The sequence below is a fragment of the Liolophura sinensis genome, chromosome 8 (genome assembly GCF_032854445.1).
Source record: "Liolophura sinensis isolate JHLJ2023 chromosome 8, CUHK_Ljap_v2, whole genome shotgun sequence".
Taxonomy (NCBI): Eukaryota; Metazoa; Mollusca; class Polyplacophora; order Chitonida; family Chitonidae; genus Liolophura; species Liolophura sinensis.
In genome coordinates this window covers 26,691,225-26,712,148 of record NC_088302.1, presented here as the reverse complement: position 1 = coordinate 26,712,148, position 20,924 = coordinate 26,691,225, and the positions used below count along the sequence as shown (strand labels likewise).

General features: G+C 39.5%; 1 protein-coding gene across 1 annotated transcript in view; it reads left to right on the top strand.

The window, feature by feature from the left end:
• LOC135473108 (neuronal acetylcholine receptor subunit alpha-10-like) overlaps positions 1-14,523 on the top strand; it is an 80,509-nt gene extending 65,986 nt beyond the window's left edge. The window contains exons 5-7 of the mRNA XM_064752927.1: positions 11,276-11,385; positions 13,061-13,596; positions 13,959-14,523. Coding sequence (XP_064608997.1) covers positions 11,276-11,385; positions 13,061-13,596; positions 13,959-14,494 — 1,182 coding nt within the window. The 3' untranslated portion in view covers positions 14,495-14,523. The remainder of the gene's footprint in view (positions 1-11,275; positions 11,386-13,060; positions 13,597-13,958) is intronic.
• The last annotated feature ends 6,401 nt before the right edge of the window (positions 14,524-20,924 follow it).

Below are 20,924 nucleotides of genomic sequence, written 5' to 3'. Positions count from 1 at the left end.
TACTTTGATATTGGCAGCTTACATTTTCTTTTCCAAACAGGTTGAACATGAGAATTATACATTAATTAAAATAGTTTCTATACCCTTAATTGATGCCATATATGTTGTTGTATAGGTCCGCCGACATAACTAATTTCTGTAGTTCTTGCCGTGGTAATGTGCTAGTTTGGCTTCGGAAAAATCTGTGAATACATTGACCTTTTTTCTCAAGACTGTGTGATATCAGTCGTAGGTAAAACATTTTGAAACGTTGAACATCACTTTGAAAAATTATTTTACTCTGTCCTTGTTTGGGCACATATTTACCCTGTGTGCACAGTTTACAGTCAACCTAAAAAGGCAGGTGTCTTCATGTTACGTTATTCACGGGTGTCTACGGAAATTACAAGGGCAATTGTTTTTTCGGGTAAAGCCACAAACTCGCAGAAAGCCGTTCAAAATTTAAAAAAAATCAACTTTCTAACGTATTCACGTTCAAGGCTATATTTTAATGACATCTAAATTTGCTGAGTAAGACTAAAACATTCTCTGAACATCACTTGCTTCCCACCTATATATGCCATTTTGTCATGCGTGGTAGTATTCGCTAGTAACTCTCGCGGTGTTTTTTTCCGCACTCTATCTCTGGTTTGCTCCACCCGTAAAATTGGTTGTCATTGTGTAAGTGACAGATTCGTGGGTATGGCGTTAAACATAATTCAAATAAGTAAGTAAATAAATAAATAAATAAATAAATAAATAAAAAATAATAAATAAATAAATATATTCATTTGCTGTGAAAGTATCATTAAACGGTGTTTTCTTTCCGTACTTGATAACATTTCAAAAATATTTCTATATATATCAGGGTATTGTGTGCAAAATATTTGCCACGTGGTGTTCGAATTGTAATTTAATTTTTTTGTTTTGGTTGGTTTTAAAAGGCGTTTGTTTCCTTTTTGTTCTGATTTAGACCATTCTCACGTAGCAGGCCATATCCGTTTCCTACAGATCTATCATGTTATCGCCAGAGTATGATTTGAAATGCTGTAATGTGGTTTTATACCATAATCGTTCACTTGTGATTTCACTTTTGTTAGTTGTTTAAAATCAGTTTGATGACAAGATGACAAAATGACTTTATAATCTCAAGTATTTATCAGTTAATTTCGTGCGATAAGTACTGTACATGGTAAAGAATTTTATTTTCATTCTAATATCATCTTTACAGCACAAGACAAGATTCTTGGTGACGGTGCTTGGGCCGTTACACTCCCTACGCAAGTAAAAGGTGCCTCTCATTTTTATGTAAGAACAGACGGCTGGGCTAATAACTCAGAGGAGTTTTTGTGCTGAATTTTTGAAATGTTCGTGCGCCCGAGTTTCTGACCACAGATTGGTAATTTCTTCTCGTTGTCTGACTGAGTAATTAAATGAAACATTAATAGGCTTTTGTTGGTAATGCTGAAATTATGACCGGAGAAAAGTTGAAAAATCGCAAACGGGTGTATCTGAGCACATCGCAGGTATCCTTCTTGGTTAATCTCTGAATACCCACAAGAACGCTGTCCACTCTCGAATGCAAATGCCTCTTTCAGGGCTTCTGACTTGCACGCTTTTCTTTCACAACGGGTCTGTTTATTAACGCCCTTCGTTGTCAGCCGGCTGGTGCGTAACATTTCACTTTTTTGAAGGTTAGTAGAAAGCATTGGACGCTCCTTTCTCAGAGCCATTCTTGTGTGACCCGCGGACAGTTCCCCTAATGAAGGATCGAGAATGTATACATGTGGCAGTAAGCCCCTTAAAGTCTTTCAACGAGCTTTTTGTCATTATTAGATGCCTTATTTTTGTTACTCTTAGTTAGAGGAACTTCCTTCCGCGCTGCTTTTTACATGTAGCCCATACATCCTCGAGCGCAGCATAAATCATCAATTACATGAATTTCTAAAACATTTGAGGATGATGCATTGCCCTAGAGTTCAATTTTACAAGGGGCAATTTAGTTACGTGCTGTGTCAATACCAGCCATGCTGAGATAACGGTGAAACTAAAAATGAAACCTTAAAATACCACTATATACTTACGAACAGATCAGCTCAAACTCTGGTTCATGAAACCATAAAATAGCACTATATACTTACGAACAGATCAGCTCAAACTCTGGTTCATGAAACCATAAAATAGCACTATATACTTACGAACAGATCAGCTCAAACTCTGGGTCATTTTACCACATATTTAAAAGAAAAGGATCTAAACAAGGCAAGTACTTGTAGTCCAGTGCCTCGGAAGGAAACATGGTTTACGTGAAAGAACTTGCAAATGGAAAAAGAAAATGTGAATGCACTCTTGATTTGTGTGACCACCACTATGCGCCAAAAAAAAAAATCCAAGGATCAAAGAACCATGCCCTTGCCCTTGACCTTTGTCATTAGGACATGAAAGTTAATGATTTAATTTAAAGATATTTTTTATCATCTCAGATGAGATAGTTTGTCTAGTCATGGCGAGATTTTGCGATCGTTTGCCGCTATTTTCAGGGCATCATGTTTTGATCACAATCACAGTGTTTGTGGAGAAGCATGCATACATTTATTTGATTTATTTGATGGTGATTTACGCCGTACTCAAGAATATTTCACTTATACGACGAAGGCCAGCATGATGATGGGAGGAATCCGGACACCAACCATGGCTTGAAGCTAATTTGCTCTTACTGCATTGTTTTCTGCATGCTATATAACATTATGACTTCCGCCTGAGCACGAAGTTTATACGAAGCTCAAGGAAAGCCTTAGGCTAAAGTTACTGCATGGGTTTTGTCAGACGTAAAAGGCTATTTAAAAGCGGAGATTGAAATAAGATGTTTGATTTTTGAGTTAAGATGTTTGAAATTCAAATTGTGATGGATGAAAGTTCTTTGGTGTTGACACACACAAAAACACTAAACGTTAAATCCGTTGAAATTCTGACGCAATCATTTTTTTGTACTTCAGTCAACAATTGAAATGTCAAAATAGTGGGTTGTTAATGGCCAAAGATATTTAAATTGTCAGCACATAACGTTAAATATGAGTTACTTTGCATGAGGTTATGATTAGGGGCTTCCCCAAGTCGTACAAACTCTTTTAATTTACCTGAATTTCGCAATTATTTTAATAACTTACAGAAACGAGTCGAGTATTTTCATATCTATAATTTCTCTAATCTAATTAGTTTTGTGAACGAAACGATTTTGTTTCTTGTTCTCGCTTGTTTGACCACAGCACGTGTTATCCATGCTAAGAAACACTTATTTCTGTAGTTTCTCTTTTCATATTCATTAGCTCTTCATGTATATATATATTCAGACAAAATCATTTTAACCTTTTATCAGAGCAATCTTTTCGTTAATCACGGTCAGAGTAATACCGCACGTAGCTTGAGCGAAAACATTTGATACCTAGACCCCATGACCTGCACCGTCTTTCACTTGATACCGAACCATAAATCCTCTACAGAAGCTCGGTGGAAGTGTTTGTTCATTTGACTTGATCCAAACAAAACTACATTCTTCAGCCTATGGGGTAAACTTAGTGGAAGAACGATATGGCCTTTCAATCAGTTCGGCGCTAGCTCGGAAATGGTTTCTTTACCCAACAATAAATGATAAGTCATCCAGAGCTAGGCAATGTAGCCGTAATAATAAATTGTTATGCAGAATAACTGATAATGGCATATTTCACCAGCTCATCGAGATGTCTCTGTTAATGCACAAATTCGGGTTAACTGACAGGCCAGTGTACAGCATGGCTATTTTATGAGTAACTGGAGCGGAAGTCTCGTATCACTTCTATCCTTATGAGTTTCAAATCAGACAGGCCCCACCATCCACGTGTTTTGAGTTGACTTAATTATGTCATTTCCGTACAGTACAGGAATAAACGCGAGGTGTCCCATGCTTAATTACATCTTAAGCAATTGTCTTTACTTTTTTTTCAGTAAATAAATTCCTTCAAAGGTCAAGGCTGACAAAAGTGAGACATCTGTCTGCTTGACGTTTCCAAACTAGCATTGCGATTCTGGATTTGGATTGGTATTTAAGCGTAGTTCATCTTCACACCTTTCGTAGTTTTAACAATCGGTTAATCATTGGTCTTCGTATTATATTCGGATAATATTGTTCTTTTCATTCTTATTCTTGCTAGGAAAAAATTCTCGCTCACGAACGATCAGATGTCAGAAGATGGTAGTTAATTTTCTTTTCTGTCCTTTCTGAAGCAACTGAGAGAAAAATGCGTTATTGACGAAAGTGAGTAATATGTTTAAAATTGTTACTTCTATCCATTTGGAATTTAACCCATTTACACTTCTGGTGAAACGAGAATAAGAAAATTCTCTCACAAGCTAATACGAGGGCATTTGTGTAGAATTCTAACCTTTTTTGTAGTCTTTGACATTTAGCCACCACCTCCATTGCCAGCTTCAAAAGATGTCGACAATTTCCTTTGCTTAAGTCTTGTTCCAATTACGTTAATGTGATAATGACAGCATCAGTGCACATCAGTCGGCGGGGAATTTCATTCCTAGCCGTCGAGATTACGATGCAGGTCTAGTTTCTAGCTGTTGAGAAATAGTGAAATGGGAATCGTGGAAAGCGTAACGAAAACTACTGGAGCGAATGTCGGCCGAATGGATTAACCTTGCAATCCAAACCATCCTCTAACCGCAGCTTTTTATTCCAGCACAAGGGATTAATCTTGAACTGATGGAGTGAGTAGTTCCCAAGCCCTTTAGGGGTCGCTAACGCCATATTTATCATTGTCAATAGCAAGCCCCCTGAAATATGAAGCCCTTAACAATCTGCAGCCTTCTGAATTAGAAAGGGCTGACACTTTGCTTGCGAATTCCCCCAAAAGTCACTTCTCTCACAGTGAACAGGTTCTTTACACATGACAATCTTACTGACGAAAGGACTGAACGAACTACATATAGAAGACTACGCATTGTAAATCCCACGCTTGACAGTACTGATAATCCATCCTCGCTGTATCTTCCAGCCCCAGTAATGTTATTTATCAGCAAAGCAATTTGAGCTTATTTTCGGAATATAAGTTCCCTGTTACGAGTTGTTAGGTATTTTGTAAAAATCTGCACATATATTTATCCAATTCACAACAACCCATCCACTCGCAGATGTTATATTATTGTATACCGTTAACTTGCGAAACACATCCACCTCTATCATCCACCATTCATCCATGCCTAAAATATTAAGAGTATGTGATCACTACCATAACTTCCCATAGTACGTGCGAGTAAAGGTCTTGGTTACAACAGAGAGTCAGTTCCATTCGTGGGGCCATTTGTGCAGATTTACTGATGTCATTACTTTCGCTGGAGAGTACGTATTTTCCACGAATATGGCGTACAAGCCTCCACGTGTCTTCTAGTAATATGGCGAACAATCCTGTACATCTGACGTATTCGTCTGTAAATGTACGTCTGACGTATCCGTCTGTAACTGTAAGGGACGTATTCGTCTGTAACTGTACGTCTGACGTACATGTAGTCGTCTGTAACTGTACGTCTGAGGTACATGTAGTCGTCTGTAACTGTACGTCTGAGGTACATGTAGTCGTCTGTAACTTACCAAGGATGAGTGCATGTTCTTGGGCACTTCGGTTTCCTTCACTCTCGCCCTCTCAATAAAAAAGCAACAACATAACAGTCCGACACTTTATAATTAAAAGTCTGGATTCATTATCAGCCAATAAATGAATGAGCCCATCAATCAGATACCATGACATGCCTGTATTGGTCGTTGCATTGAACATTTAAGTGGCCATACAAGGAGATGGGGAGAGTAAATCTAACCAAGCTAAACACTATCTACACGGAAAACGAACTTCAAACGTCCAACTTAAACTTCAGCTGTCGACACTAACCACCCAGCAAAACTTGCGCAATATGGTGGCAAGCATAAGACTTGATAGGGCCAAAGAGGACACCTGTCCAGTAGATGTACAAAGGCATACATAGCCGTACAAAAACACGAAGGGCTTCAGTCTGTCAGATTAATGGAGAGCAAATATAGAAAACTGATATAGAACATGGAACAAAGAAATATACAAAGCAGAAAAGAGAACATTCCATTTTCTGTTCCTCCCAAATCGTTTATTAAATTGTGATATGGGATATATGTGAAAGTGTGCTACATGGATACCTGGAGGCCAATAGCTCGCTTTACGAGACGTTATTGTCAGCAACGTTTGCCCAATTGACCGATCGATAGCTTAGCTCACCCCTCTTCCTTTCCTCAGACTACCGTTAGCTAACCAGAAAGTACAAATAAAATACATCTGTTAGGATAGGAGATGCTGCATAGTACAGGCTTCAACACAGGCGCTGAACAAAAACAAAGAAATTGTTAAGATCAAGAAAATGAAACAGTGTTGTTGAGTTTTATCAACAGGGTCTAAGCATTTACCCCAGTCCCAAAAGCGGACAAGAGTGTTGAAAGAGCATTTAAAATGATTCTTGCGAGTCAGTCCAGCGACATATACCTATTCGTTTACGTGTGAATGTTTCGAGGTAATTGAATGATTGCAAAACTCAAACCAGTAAATCCTTGCAATTATCACATTTACACATAGTTTAAAATTACGTGCGCATGGTTATTAGTCACGTATATGAGGATGCATTAAGGCTGTTCAGTTTTTCTTTTAGTTAGGAACACTTTGGCAGAAACACAAATGATATTTTCATATGATTGTCTATATAATTAACTAATATCAGAAATCCATTACCTAGAAGTATGCAACTTTCCTACAGCTAGTCTCCACGTCACATTACACATGTTACTTCGTCTGTAGAAGCTTCTGCCACCTGGTGGAGAAACATGCCAACCTCTTGGGGGGGGGGGGGGATTGTGAACTGAATCGTTGGAAATCTAATGAAAACGTCTCCTTCAAGAACTGGCCAAACATTAAAATCGAAACTCCGTACTTAAAAGCTACGATTTGGCTAATCATTGTTGCTATGTAGTAAAGAACCTATTGTCTATGTTTATATTTCCAAGCAAGTCTAAAACAGTTACCATAAAAGACATTGTTGTCCTTTTACAAAACTCTCCGTTGTCGTAATTTTAATTCTATTTCAACACAACACCGTTTGAAATATTTTCCCACCATGCATTAGCCATTTCTCAAGCGTTTGCTGCGCAAAAGAGTGAAAAAATACATGACTGTGCAGATACGTCACGTAGTGTGAAGAAAAGTGTAAGGTGCCGCAGAGACTAGCTATAGGAAACTTGTATACTTTTAGAAGTAACACCCTTAAAAAAATATTGTTGCTTTGTGTTTTGTTGCAGTGTTATATTGTATGTTACAAAAAGGGGGAAGAAACGTTATCGGGTAGTTCTTGTATAATAAATGTGCCTGCTCCAGTGGTACATTTTGTGTCGAACGGTGTGCCTAATAGAGTTAGACCACAATCAACTCTTCTCTGTCCATTGGTCAATTATAATAATATTGTGAAATTGCCCGTCTACATTCCACGATTAAAACAGAGGGTCTGTACCAACGGTACACTCAATCAATGACAAGAGATAAATATTTGTATATAAGTTATCAACGTAGAAGGGCAAGACATCGGCTGTCATCATTGGCCCGATCATTACACACACACACGGACTCATTGATTGTTCAGTACTTGCAAAGTCACAAGCCATATAACATGCTGACGTGTATGTTTGCTGGTCATGAAATTGTAAGCTCGTCGCTCACACAGATGTATCAGAAAATACATTTTTGGAGAGTATACTGTGCCCACTCTTTGATCGTATCAATCCAGTTAACTTGCGAGTTTCCAGACCAGAATGCTCACGGATCAGGCTATCTCTCTGTTCATTCGGCATATATCAGTGACTGAACACAACCTAACATGCATCCCTAAACTCACATAATGTCGACTCGTTGAAACGTACTAACTTCTTGATTCATGGAATGTGTAGTTGCCTCGTTTTAACTACTTGCTCCTTTTTACCAAAACTAATAATACAAGGAGTAATTCACCTACATCATTATATGACTTTAAAGAAAATGTTGCAGCAAAAATGGCTTTGGAAGCTGTCTTCGCACACCACAGAGGAAACATACTAACAATTATTTATTTATTTCATTGGTGTTTTACGACGTACTCAAGAATATTTCACTTATACGACAGCGGCCAGCATTATGATGGGTGGAAACCGGGCACAGCCCAGGGGAAACCCACAACCATCCGCAGGTTGCTGGCGAGGAAGCCAGCATGAGCTGGACTTAAACTCGCAGCGTTCGCATTGGAGAGAGACTCCTGGGTCACTACGATGCGCTAGCGCGCTAACCAACTGAGCTACTAACACTTAAAACTCAATGCAAAGAGAATATACTACCGTGCAAGATAGGTTATTTTCTTCCAACATATTTCACAGTTGTGACCACAGATCCAAATGGTCTATCACACCATACATATACCTGTCGTGTCTGCAGCCTCTGGTGAAAAAAGTCTTAACACAGCTACATCACTAGTGCTCGCTCACTGAAAGGGCATTTCCTAAGATTGCTTGAACAAACAGTCTGATCTATGAAATGGTGATGACAGTTTATAAATTAGGCAGACCTGTCTCTATTAAGCCCCACCGAATGCTGAAAACGGGGGCTTAAAGTCTAGATAATTCCATTACCCAACTTCTTCACTTTGGTTTGTCTGTCTTTATAAACAGAACAGGCACTCGAGCAATCACTGCAACACGTTCTGAGGTAACTGCATAGCACGGATAAGAAAGCAGCCGCATTAGGGATGGCCCAGTCCCCACATCACGATGACCATACTTTTATCGATTCCCCAGCTGTATTCCCCCACCACACCAATTGCCGGAGAAGAAGTTTACACTGAAATTTCCCAGATTAAACAAAATCGCTCACCTCAGTATAAGTTCTGCCAGAACTCTAGATCGCCTTTCTAAGACTGCTAGACTGTACATCGAGATATGTACACTGCAGTTGGTATTTTGTATGCCCCTCCCCCCCCCCCCCTCCACTCCCAATCCTCGTTCAGTGTCTCACTGCAGTTGGTATTTTGTACGTATGGTCATACCCCCTCCCAATCCTCATCCAGTGTCTGACTGCAGTTGGTATTTTGTATGTCTGACCATACGCCCCTCCACCTCCCAATCCTCACTTAGTGTCTCACTGCAGTTGGTACTTTGTATGTCTGATCATACCCCCTCCCAATTCTCGTTCAGTGTCTGACTGCAGTTGGTATTTTGTATGTCTGGTCATACCCCCTCCCAGTGCCTCTTCATTGCTGCAGGAATTTGATCACTGTCCCAAGCTGTCTTCTAGCTCAGATATCATGTTGAAAGAAGCTTGGTTTGAATATGTAAATGTGGGCTTGAAATCAAGAACAGTTTTCGTTACACAGTTTAGCATTTGTAGGAGTTAGCATTAATGAAAAGATTGGGATCTGAATGATTATCTCAAGGTAGAAAAATTTACAAATATGACTGCTCGCTAGAAGTGAGAGACATTATGAAAGTTAAAGATAAAGAGCCATAATTTATTATGCAGTAATCAGCAATATTTCACCCGAATGACGGCACGGTGCCAAGTACTTTGCAGATCTGTTCACTTAATTCCACCAGTGCAGACGTCTTTTATTAGCTTTTATTCACATATTAGAAAAGTAAATATAGTTTCAAAATGAAGGTATTTGCCGAGCGAATTCAACTTATCGGTATGAGGTTGCAGTCGGTAATTTCTGGTGGTTACTTCTAAGACAAATGCATGTGAGGCTCCTCGAGTACATTTACATTCTTAAACTTTGCTCCGACTACGGTTTATACTACCCTTTAACCAATTACAGATATAAAATCGAAGTATTCTTTGTCATACAAGCATTTCTCACAGCTGGCTGTAGCATTCGGGGAATTGGTAATATCAGAGGAATTTTCTTCCTTTTGATCACTGGAGAGACACCATGGAAGTGACTGGTGAATGAGAACGTCACGGAAGTTGATGATATGGGGCTGCTGAGATGAATGCCTTTTCAATTCATCGGTGGACATAGAGCTGCGACAGAAATGGGAACTAATTTCCTGAAAACGTTTGTCGATATGTTGAAACAGCGCATATTTCCGCTCGAAATAGTTTCGTACCAATGTATAAGGCTTTAATTTGCTATTTACGCCTCGACTGTCGAGATACACAAATTTGGCCAGTTTTACTCTGTTTTGTCGACAAACTATCTCCTTGGGTTTTCTTTTGCAGTGTAAATAAAACTTTGTGGTCACTAACGGTCGACAAATATAGCCCACGTTTTCACAGCAGATTATGTGATGCGTTCGTGTGCATCTCACTGGCATTTACCACAGCAAGAACACGTGGGTTAGCACTAGCCTGGATGTTTATGGTGACAGGCGAACTGGCGTCAACGGCAAAGCAACTGTGTTACAATACGGCATCACACTGTTACCAATGGACATTCATGTAACGAGCTAGCGCCCGTGGCGTTTAAATAATGGCCAGGTTTACATCCACATTCCAATTAAGCCATAAATTGCAGCATTCCTTTCAGCTATAAATGGTGAAGAAAGGCAATTTTCTGGTTGTGCTTTAAATCATCCACAGATCGTCTTGTGGCCAAACATATCCCGATCTGGCAGATAATGGAACAAAACGCGTTTGCCGTTAAATCATGAACGACTTTCTGACGGCGGATTAAACAGCCGTTCCCACGGAAAACTGGATCTGTCCTCTGTGGTGTATAGCCAGAGGCGTGGAGAATTTATTTCCGATGTCCACTGACAGCACCGAGTATTTTATGTTCTGACTGGCTATCGTCTGTTCTAAGAAGAGTGAGTAATAATACTCCTCTGCATATACGTCCTCGGTCAGTGCAAGTAAATGTTTCATAAAGTGAGGTATTGACAGGGTACCATCACACGCTCAACCATTTACATACAGGTAGTTATCAATTAGGAGAGAATTATTTGGAATATGGGTCAAGGACACGGAACGGAAATAAAATAAAATCCACAAACATTCTTCTGTTGTTTTCAGTAAACCACAACATTTCGAGGCTGTTAGGAAGAAATCAATGTAAAGACGATAGACATCACATTTTAATACGAACGCTTCTATACACTTCCGGTAACTGGTAGAATACGAAATTCCTTATTTGTGGCTTATTTTTTTTTTCCATATCATTCTTTTCATTGCCTTGGTTATTCACAAAGTTACTGCATCCTCTAACCGCACGTTGTCTTTGTTCACAGCAATGGATAGACGAGCGGCTGAAATGGAATCCGAAAGACTACAATGGGTTGGAGATTATGCGCATTCCCTGTGATAAAATCTGGCTTCCCGACATTGTTCTGTACAACAGGTAAGGTTGTACACATCTGGTGGTACACGCGATCTTGTATCGAGGGAATCAGCAATGGGGAAAAATAAATCGAAGCTTGACCGCGGCCCGAGAAATGAGCTAGGGTAATTTCATTATAGCACGTCACGGGAAAACAAGACATCCTTCATTACTCTTTCCTCCCAGCAATTCACCTCCAATGCAATATCCATATTAAAGCCGTATCGGTATATAGGTTAGATGGCGAGGTATTGTTGGCAGGGCCTACATCAGTTTAAGCCAAACAGGATGTATTTACATTGGTTTTTGTCAGTTATTTCCCTTTTAAAAAAATTATGTTTGGCTTTTAGAAAGCATAACTGGGATCGATGGATAATTTCAATGAGCACAGGCCGATAAAATCGATTTCAGCTTTGACCTTAGTCTATAACAACTCTGCTACTCCCCTGAACCGACAGATACACATGTAAAACGTGCAATCATTGTACATATGAGACGCCAATGAAAGCATTTTATGTCGGCTATCTCAACGTCATCTGACTCCTCAACCATAAAATGTTTTATGAATGACATCACGTTTTATAGCATAGCCATCTCCTCATAGTATATAGCCCATATGCACACAGTAAGTTCATGGTTTATTGCATGTCTGCTGGGACTCCGTGGCTCAGTTGGCTAGAGCGCTAGCGCAGCGTAATGACCCTGGAGGCTCTCACCAATGTGGTCGTCCAGCTCATGCTGGCTTACTCTCCGGCCGTAAGTGGGAAGGTCTGTCAGCAACCTGCGGATGGTCGTGGACTTCCCCTGGGCTCTGCCCGGTTTCCACCCACCATAGTGCTGGCCGTCTTTGTATAAATGAAATATTCTTGAGTACGGCGTAAACCACCAATCAAATAAATAAATGAATAAATATTGCATATCTGGGTTTGTTTAGTCCATTTGTGCAATATGGATACAGGAACAATGTCCAAGTAGCAGGTGACATCTTTGTTTCAACAATAAACAGGGTGTATTTTTATATGACAAGGTTTTACGCCGTGTTCAAGAATATTTCACTTATACCACGACCTCTAGCATTGTAAAGAGAGGAAACCGGGCATTGTTCGGAGGTGAACAGGCTGTAAACCATCTCATTTCAATTCTGAAATATCACCCGATACATATATCAGACCAAAACATAAATAAATTTAGTAGTGTAATGATAAATTTAGTAGTGTATATATAAATACATATATATATATATATATATATATACACTACTAAATTTATCATATGATATGTAATGGTATATATGATACGTAATGATATATCTCGTATCTGAACGACGTTTTACACAGAAAATAACTGGATGTGTAATTCCCATACACATTATTTAAATTATTTTGTCTGTTGATCTAAGTCATAAAGTCCGTTTTTTTATAATCAAGCTTACTTGGTTGGATTTTAGGCCAAAGTGCATGGAATTTGGAAAGTTTATTTATTTGCTCATTTCATTAGTATTTAAAGCCTTGCCCATACACCTTACTTTCGCGTTAACGGTTGTGTTTGCGGTTGGGGGGGGGGGGGGGGAGGCACAAGAGAGCATAGAGTAGAGGCCTAAACCATTTTGAGTCATCCTGACTTAAGACTGCTGTGGAATCTAGCGAGAACTGCAGGTTTTAAATATTGTAAAATATAATTTTATTTCTGTTTTTAGTGCCGACGATTTCACAACAGGATATATGCAGAGCAAGGCAATGGTGGACTTCAATGGCAGTGTATTCTGGCCACCTCCCGCCAAATTAAGGAGCTCCTGTAAAATCGATATTACTTATTTCCCGTTCGATGACCAAAGTTGCAAAATGAAGTTTGGTTCTTGGACATACGACGGCTTCCAAGTGGATGTGACAAACAGATCGGCAGAAGTGGACTTAGCTAACTATGTTTACAGCGGAGAGTGGGAGCTTATCGACATTAAAATCATTCGTCATGAGGTTTACTACGCGTGTTGTGTCGAACCTTATCCGGACGTGACATTTACAATAACCATGCGCAGGCGTACTTTATACTACCTGTTTAATATCATTTTCCCATGTTTGTGGTTGACAATTCTCAGCTTGCTGGGATTTTGGTTGCCCCCTGACTCAGGCGAGAAGATTACGTTAGGCATCACAGTACTGTTGGCATTCTCCGTCTTCATGTTACTTATAGCCGAGAACATGCCAGCTACGTCGGAGTTTGTACCACTTATTGGTAAGTTGTTGTAAGAAAGTAAATACGTGAATATTTCTTCACAATAGTTCTTCGCAATAGACACGCGGAAGTTTAGCCATTAAACTGGATCTTCACCATGCAATTATAATCATCCATGAGAAAAAAATGTTTTGATTTTACTTTCTGCTTTTTAATTACAACGCAAAACCAAAATCGCCATCTTGCACTAGTGCAATAGTAAATGTTGAAAGGGTTTCTAAAGGCTAACTTCTTTCAGTATGTATTTAGTTTGTAAGCAAGAACTCAGGGTAAATAGAGTGCCAGATAACATTTGCTCTACTTGTGTGATATATTCATTAAAACCAATGTTGTCTAACAGATGATATTTCTTCCTCGAACAGGAATTTATCTGACGGTTACGATGGCCATGACGTCGTTGTCCATCATACTTACGGTGTTTGTCCTGCAGCTGCACCACGTGAGTCCTCATCAAAAGAGAGTTCCCAAATGGCTGCGAGTGATCATGTTCGAAATTATCGCCCGACTAGTGTGCATGCGCTCAAATGTGAAGCAACTGCAGGGTCACGACTCCAGCGCACGCCAGGACGACATTTGTCTCTCCACATTTATGGAGTCCAGGGACGAGAAAAACTGCAATGGCAGTCTACGGCATCATCAGGGTACAGTGTCGCGTACTCGATATTTTGGTAAACACGGCCAGCGGGAAACAAAGGACAAAATCACGAATCACCTTAAAATTTTAATTTCCAAACAAGATAGTGAAGAGGAGTACCAGGACGTGGTAAACCAGTGGCGTTTGGTGGCGCAAATTATGGATCGCTTCCTCTTCTGGTTGTTTTTAATCGGCTCCACTATATCAACTATCATCATTCTTGTGTTTCTTCCCATGGGAAAGCCTGTGAAACACGTGGAGTGATGTAGCGGTGGTAAGCATCGTGGTAAGCATCATGGTAAGCGTGATGGTGATATTACTGCTTGTGTATATCATGTGCATATTAAACGACCGTTCATCCACTGGAGAATGCTGAGTATTAGACATATAGGATGAATTGCTTGGAAATATACCTGCACGGCTTATCACGAGTCTGGGATAACACTGACTTATCTGCTCGGAATGTGCCATCAAGGCTTTTTATACATCCGCGCTGATACCGACTCAGCTGTTCGAAATCTGCTGGCATGGTTTATTATGTGTCGGAGATTATACTGACTCATCTGTTCGGAATCTGCTGACATGGTTTATTATGTGTCCGAGATGATACCGACTCATCTGTTCAGAATCTGTTAGAATGGTTATTCATAAGTCCGATGATTTCACCCTTATCTTCCTGTACCTAAACAATACAACTAACATATTAAGGTCTGTATTATTATTGTCATATTATTATGTTACTTCTACTATATACAGCATTTACCAAGTGTCGCGTTAAGCGCGTCTATCAGAAGACAGTGTCGACGATGGAGTAAAGTAAGGCCCAATACCTGAAGGTGATTTGACGTGCCTCATGGAAAACAATTTGCCTGTTGTATAGGCGACGCAGGATAGACGTCTTTTCATTTGTATATTCGTCATTTTATCACACGAAATAACCAAAGTGCGTGATATGACAGATTGACACTAGTCCATGCTCACCTAGCAAATGAATTGTGTGGCAATGTATGTAATTCGCCTCATCTGGTTGCTAGGGGATACATGGCGAGAGCCCCGTCGAGTGAGGTTCCAACTTACAGTATGCTCTCTTTGCTTTTGTGTGCATGTTGTCTGCACGCAGTTATATTTAACCAGGATATAGAACCGAACTGCCAGCAGAGAATCTGTTGGTGCAATCAATCTCGATCATGTAATTGTTAGTTTAACTAAGTTATGATTTTAGCAAGATATATTGAAGAGTGCGTACTTGCATTTTCGATTCATCTTTCAACGAATTGTAAACCTTTTAAATGAAAATCGACTGCTGATTTAGGCAATGTTTATTTTGTACATATTAAGATATATTGTGTCTGTCAGTTGGCGCGTTTGGATATTTTTATTTTAAGATAATTTTGTTTCGACCTTCATGAGGGATTCTAACTTTCACCGCACAGGTGCATAGTTAACTCGTTCTGCCCGTGAAGTGTTTTGTCTATTATTCTTGTCTGGCTGTCAATCATTAAAATTATCATTCATAAATAGATATCATTGTAATGTTGTGATGAAATTGAAAATGGAAGTCATATGAGACGTCATATTTGTGCATATGCACCGTTGATCTCGCGTTCAAGAAGCGATAGCAACGATATGGCCGCTAACTTGCCGATGTGACGTTAAGCCATAATCATTCATTCAAGAAGCGAAAGTTCTAAACAAGCTCAAACTGGGTTCATGTCTCGGAGCCTAAAATGCCATGGAAGATACATTGTAGTTGATGTAGATTTTAGAGGATGGTTTGTTCAACTGGAAGAATGCTTTGTTTTCTGCATTATGGGAGAACAGATTATGTTATTACTATAGACTATCATGGTATACGTCATCAACAAACTCCTTCTGTTATTCCAAGAGAACACGCTTGTTGGTGTACCGGGGTATTGCAATGTTCGCATAACATAATAATATGTTAAAGTAATACAATCTTATCTATACCATCACTCAGAAAACATTACGGTATGTTAAATTTAACGGATTGGCTTGTAGAGAATATTTTCGTCGAATTCATGCCCAGATCCTTGTCACTGTGAATAATAAATAGCATATTAGCCCAACTATGGGCTGGCACGGGTCGATGCCAACTCAGTGTGATTGTAATGCGAAACATTTGGGTGTCGAACCTCTTATTTTGTTTATCAGAAGGTCATGCACAGATATAAATGTATTCAGAGGAAATGATTCCCTGAATGCACTGTGACATAGAGGGTTATTCTACCTACTATTTGTAGAACGATGTTGACGAAAATGAAACATAAGAGACGGTATCTCCTAAACTGTACTTTTCTCTATGGAAGTCATAGCCATTCTGCAGAATAAAGCATCACCCCCTCAAAAAAGTTCAAGTGATTATCACGAATATAATATTCCGAATAATTAATAATTTTTCCAAATTAATAACATTTCAAATCCTTTCACACACAGAAATACACATACAAGAGGAAATTTAAATATTGAGGAGGGTTTTCTGCACTATGCATGTATTTATGGACCACTCTGATCAAATAATGCACATTCTTCGTTTAGATTTCACTGAATAAAACGTTTTTTTTTGTATAAACGGAGAAATGCATTTGAGGTATGTTATTTATAATGCCCGGTTTTAGGCTTTTGCATTTTATTCAAGGATTACATTTGTATAAATAATGAGTTTTCGATAAGAGATTTTCAGTGACTTTTGAAATGATGAAATATTTCTGTTATTTCTTTCAATACGTGTAATAAATTTTAATTTTACTGCAATTTTCAGTAGAAAATATATCTACAAGTATATGTTGAAGTACACTGTTTTGTACAGTCGTAAGTAATTCCCACATAACTTAAGCCCAAGGAATGAAAGGCATACGAGTAATGTTCCCTGCTGAAAAGACTTTCTGAAACACTTGGAAAGACAACGAAAAAACAGGCAATAATATACATGCTACCATAAAGAAGCCCGGGCATTTGCTAGATCAACTCCGTCCTAAACGCCTTTAAATATACCGCCTGGCGCTACTGACGGTGTTAGTCCATAGACGTATACTCTTTGTTTCTTCTGTTATTTATTAGCCTCTATACTTAACCTGCAGAATTTGGCCACAAATCCGACTTTCCGCACATAAGATCGTCAAGTACTTGTAGCTTCTTTTTCTGTACAAGTGGTGTCCCAAATCTAGGCTTCAAAACAGGCATTCGTATTCCAGTCATTAACCATAACGAAGGCTTCTTTGCAATACGTACAGGATCAATTTCAAAACCAACGTTCAACACGCACCACCAAAGAAATATGAAAGTGTATAAAGCAAGAAATTAGAGTGCATTCATGCAAAGAGAAGCAGTCCGTGGTTTTCAGTGATAACGGCAAACTGAATCAGTATCCAGTTCGTGGTCGTCTTTTTCAAAACGATACACATAACGACCCTGGCCTCAGGATAAGGCGAATTAGATACCGACTTGATACTGCTATATATGTAGCTATTTCATTATCAGATATTATATACATGTTTTCACGGATAGAAGCCTTGTTATTTTCCTATTTTCCTGAGAGTGCAATTTTGATTGACGTCAAGTGATGCCTGACTTGAGGACAACCTATTTGTTCTTCTATTCGACTATTAACCAGTAATCTGCTGTCTCGCCAACTCTCCATCCTCCCTTTCCCCAAACCAACCTCCCCGCCACACGCCCCGGGGGAAATCGTTGACCACTTCAGCTGTAGATAAATGTATATTTACTAAAAAGCCCAACAGGGAAAGTTAGTGCAAGTTTTCTAGTAAAGGGTATCAAAGGCTGGAGGAGAGCGAGGGGGAGGAGGAGGGGACCGGGGCTGAGTATGTTGCCTGTGGAATTCTGTGTGAGACTGGGCGTAACCAAGGCTACGTTAAGATGCTGCTGGATAAGCGGAAAGACCAAAGTACAGTTCTTCCCGATCGTGGAAGATATTTGGCCTCATTCCAACTTCATAAATGTAGCTGCCTTTCACGTCGTTACATTCGCTGAACTGTTAATTTGAAAACGCCCTTATCGGCGAGATAACATAACATAAAAGATGCGCGACTTAAAAAAAGATAAATTTGTAATTTTAGCCAATGTCCCTTTTTTCATTTGATACTTCATGATAAAACGTCGAGCTATGTACGTATAATGCTGTTGTCAATATCAAACAAACCCTTTTGATCCGTTATATTAGTCACTGTAACCAAACTTGTAGCCAATGAAGATAATAGCTTCAGAAAATGAAACTAGCATAGAACCTGAAAGATTGTGTGGATCGTAAATTACACACACTGTTAATGAAAAAAGATATTATCAGCTGGTATATATCTTAAAACTTTCTTACCGAGAAATCCTGAAATACTAAAAATATAATTAAAGACGTGCAAAAGAGTAAAACCAGAGCAGCGAAAACAGTGTAATAGCTGACAAATATTCAATTAAACAGAATTAGGTTTTAAAAAATGCAGTTATATTAATTGCAATTTACTACACGTCACAGGTGTAAATGATCCAAAATGCTGAATTGTTACCGCCTAACAGGCAGGACACAAGATCGTCCAAGATCGGGCAGGCCAAGTGTTACAACGCCTGGCGAAGACCGGTACATCGGCACAATCCACCTACGTAACCGGTTTGTGACGACGACGTGAACGGCGGAAACGGCACTGGGACACCCCATCAGCAGACGCACAGTCTTACGACGACTCCGCGTGAGTGGTATCAGAGCCTATCGCCCCTTCCGTGGAATGGCATTGACTCCTCTACACCGTCAAAACAGGCTGCGTTGGGCAAGTGTTGTACGTCGATGGCAGCGACGAGACTGGGAAAGGGTGCTGTTCACTGATGAAAGCCGATATAACCTCTTCAGAACTGATGGTCGAATTCGTGTGTATCGACGCAGGGGAGAGCGATTGGCACAAAACTGCATTCAGAATGTCCACTCTTTTGGTGCTGGTGGGGTGCTTGTATGGGGCGGAATTTGTGCACAGGTGAGAACGAGATTGGTCATCATCCAGGGAAATCTGACTGGCCAAAGATACCGAGATGAAATATTGGAACCTGTTGTGGTGCCATTCGTGCATCAACAGCAAAGGGGTATCATTTTGCAGCAGGACAATGCATGACCTCATACCACCAGAGTTGTACTAAATTATCTGGATACCGTTGATGTCAACGTACTGCCTTGGCCAGCACGATCGCCAGACATGAATCCCTTAGAGCATCTGTGGGATCATCTTGATCGACGTCTGAGACAAACGCGTCCCTCCCCAACAAAACAGGCAACAGCTCGAACGGGCTTTATTTGAGGAGTGGGACAGAATTCCTGATGACGTCATCCGGCGGCTGACGACTTCCATGAGGAGACGTATTTTGGCTTTAATTGATGCAATGGGTGCTCACACACGCTACTAACGATCTGTCTTATGACATGATAGGACATTAGGTACACCTTTTTAAGGGAGTCCCTTTACTTGCATTTGTGTAATTTTTCATATTTACCCCATGCCTTCTTTACTCGGCCTGACAGCAAGTGTAATATCCATATGGTTTTGAATTTATGAAAAGAACTTGGAAAATGGTTTATTGCAATATAATGCTTATCATGTTGATACTGTCTGTCTTTCTTTCTCTTTCTTGTGGTGCTGAACAAGGTTATACGTTTCTTTTGCCCGGTAGTTTATATATATATATATATATATATATATATATATATATATATATATATATATATATATATATATATATACAAGATTATTCCGCTGTGGAAATAAAATACATACATAATAAGAGTATCTGGGAAAAAAGTATTAAATTCTCCAAGGCGTAACTTCAGTCTCTCATTTAGTTATAGCATACCAGTGCCTACTGAACTAAGGGGAGACCTTACTTTCATTAAGAGTCGATGTTGTTCTTTAGGCTATTTTGTGTTCACTTTACGTATAAACCACTGAATGAAGTTTTTTGGCATGGTTGCGCATGCGGAATAAAGAAGCATGTAGCAGTTTTCTTGCCAACTCAGTCTGACCGGCTAGTGGATTGATGCCAACGTGAAGCGACCATTGCCCCTGGTTATGAAATTGAGAATTCTAGGGGCCGATAGTTAAGCTAACTTTACAGGCACTGGGTGCTGCGTGCTCGTCTTTCCGTCACATCATCTGTCATTGAGAATTAGTGTGTACGCTAGTCAAGTGTCTCACAACATAGTAATCATGCACGCGGATGGGGAGCAATTACTAAACAAAGATGAGCAAAGGGTTATTCACAGGAACAGATTGATTGATTATTACGTCACAAACTGACATACTGTGTCTTATTCTTTCAGCCGCTAAAGCCAGAATGGCAAGTAATTTCAATACTTTGCGACAATTTCCGGACACGCGGAAGTAAATGTGGTTACACTATATGACCGCAGTGTGTCAATATTTTATGTGTACCAATTGGTTTTTATTGATTTGAACTAAATATGGACAGGGATGTATGGGAGTAATAATGAATTTTTTCTGAAAAAAAGTTGTTTTATATGTTGATAATCCGAAGAGGATCCTAGCCCGGCGAGGAGACTATTTTCTTGGTTCAGTGTTTTCCCGACAGCAGACAAAAGCCCTTTACGTAATTACACATGGTAACAAAGCACGTTCACGTTAGTTACACCTAAACCCTTGTGGTTTTAGCTCCAGCTCTATTCTCT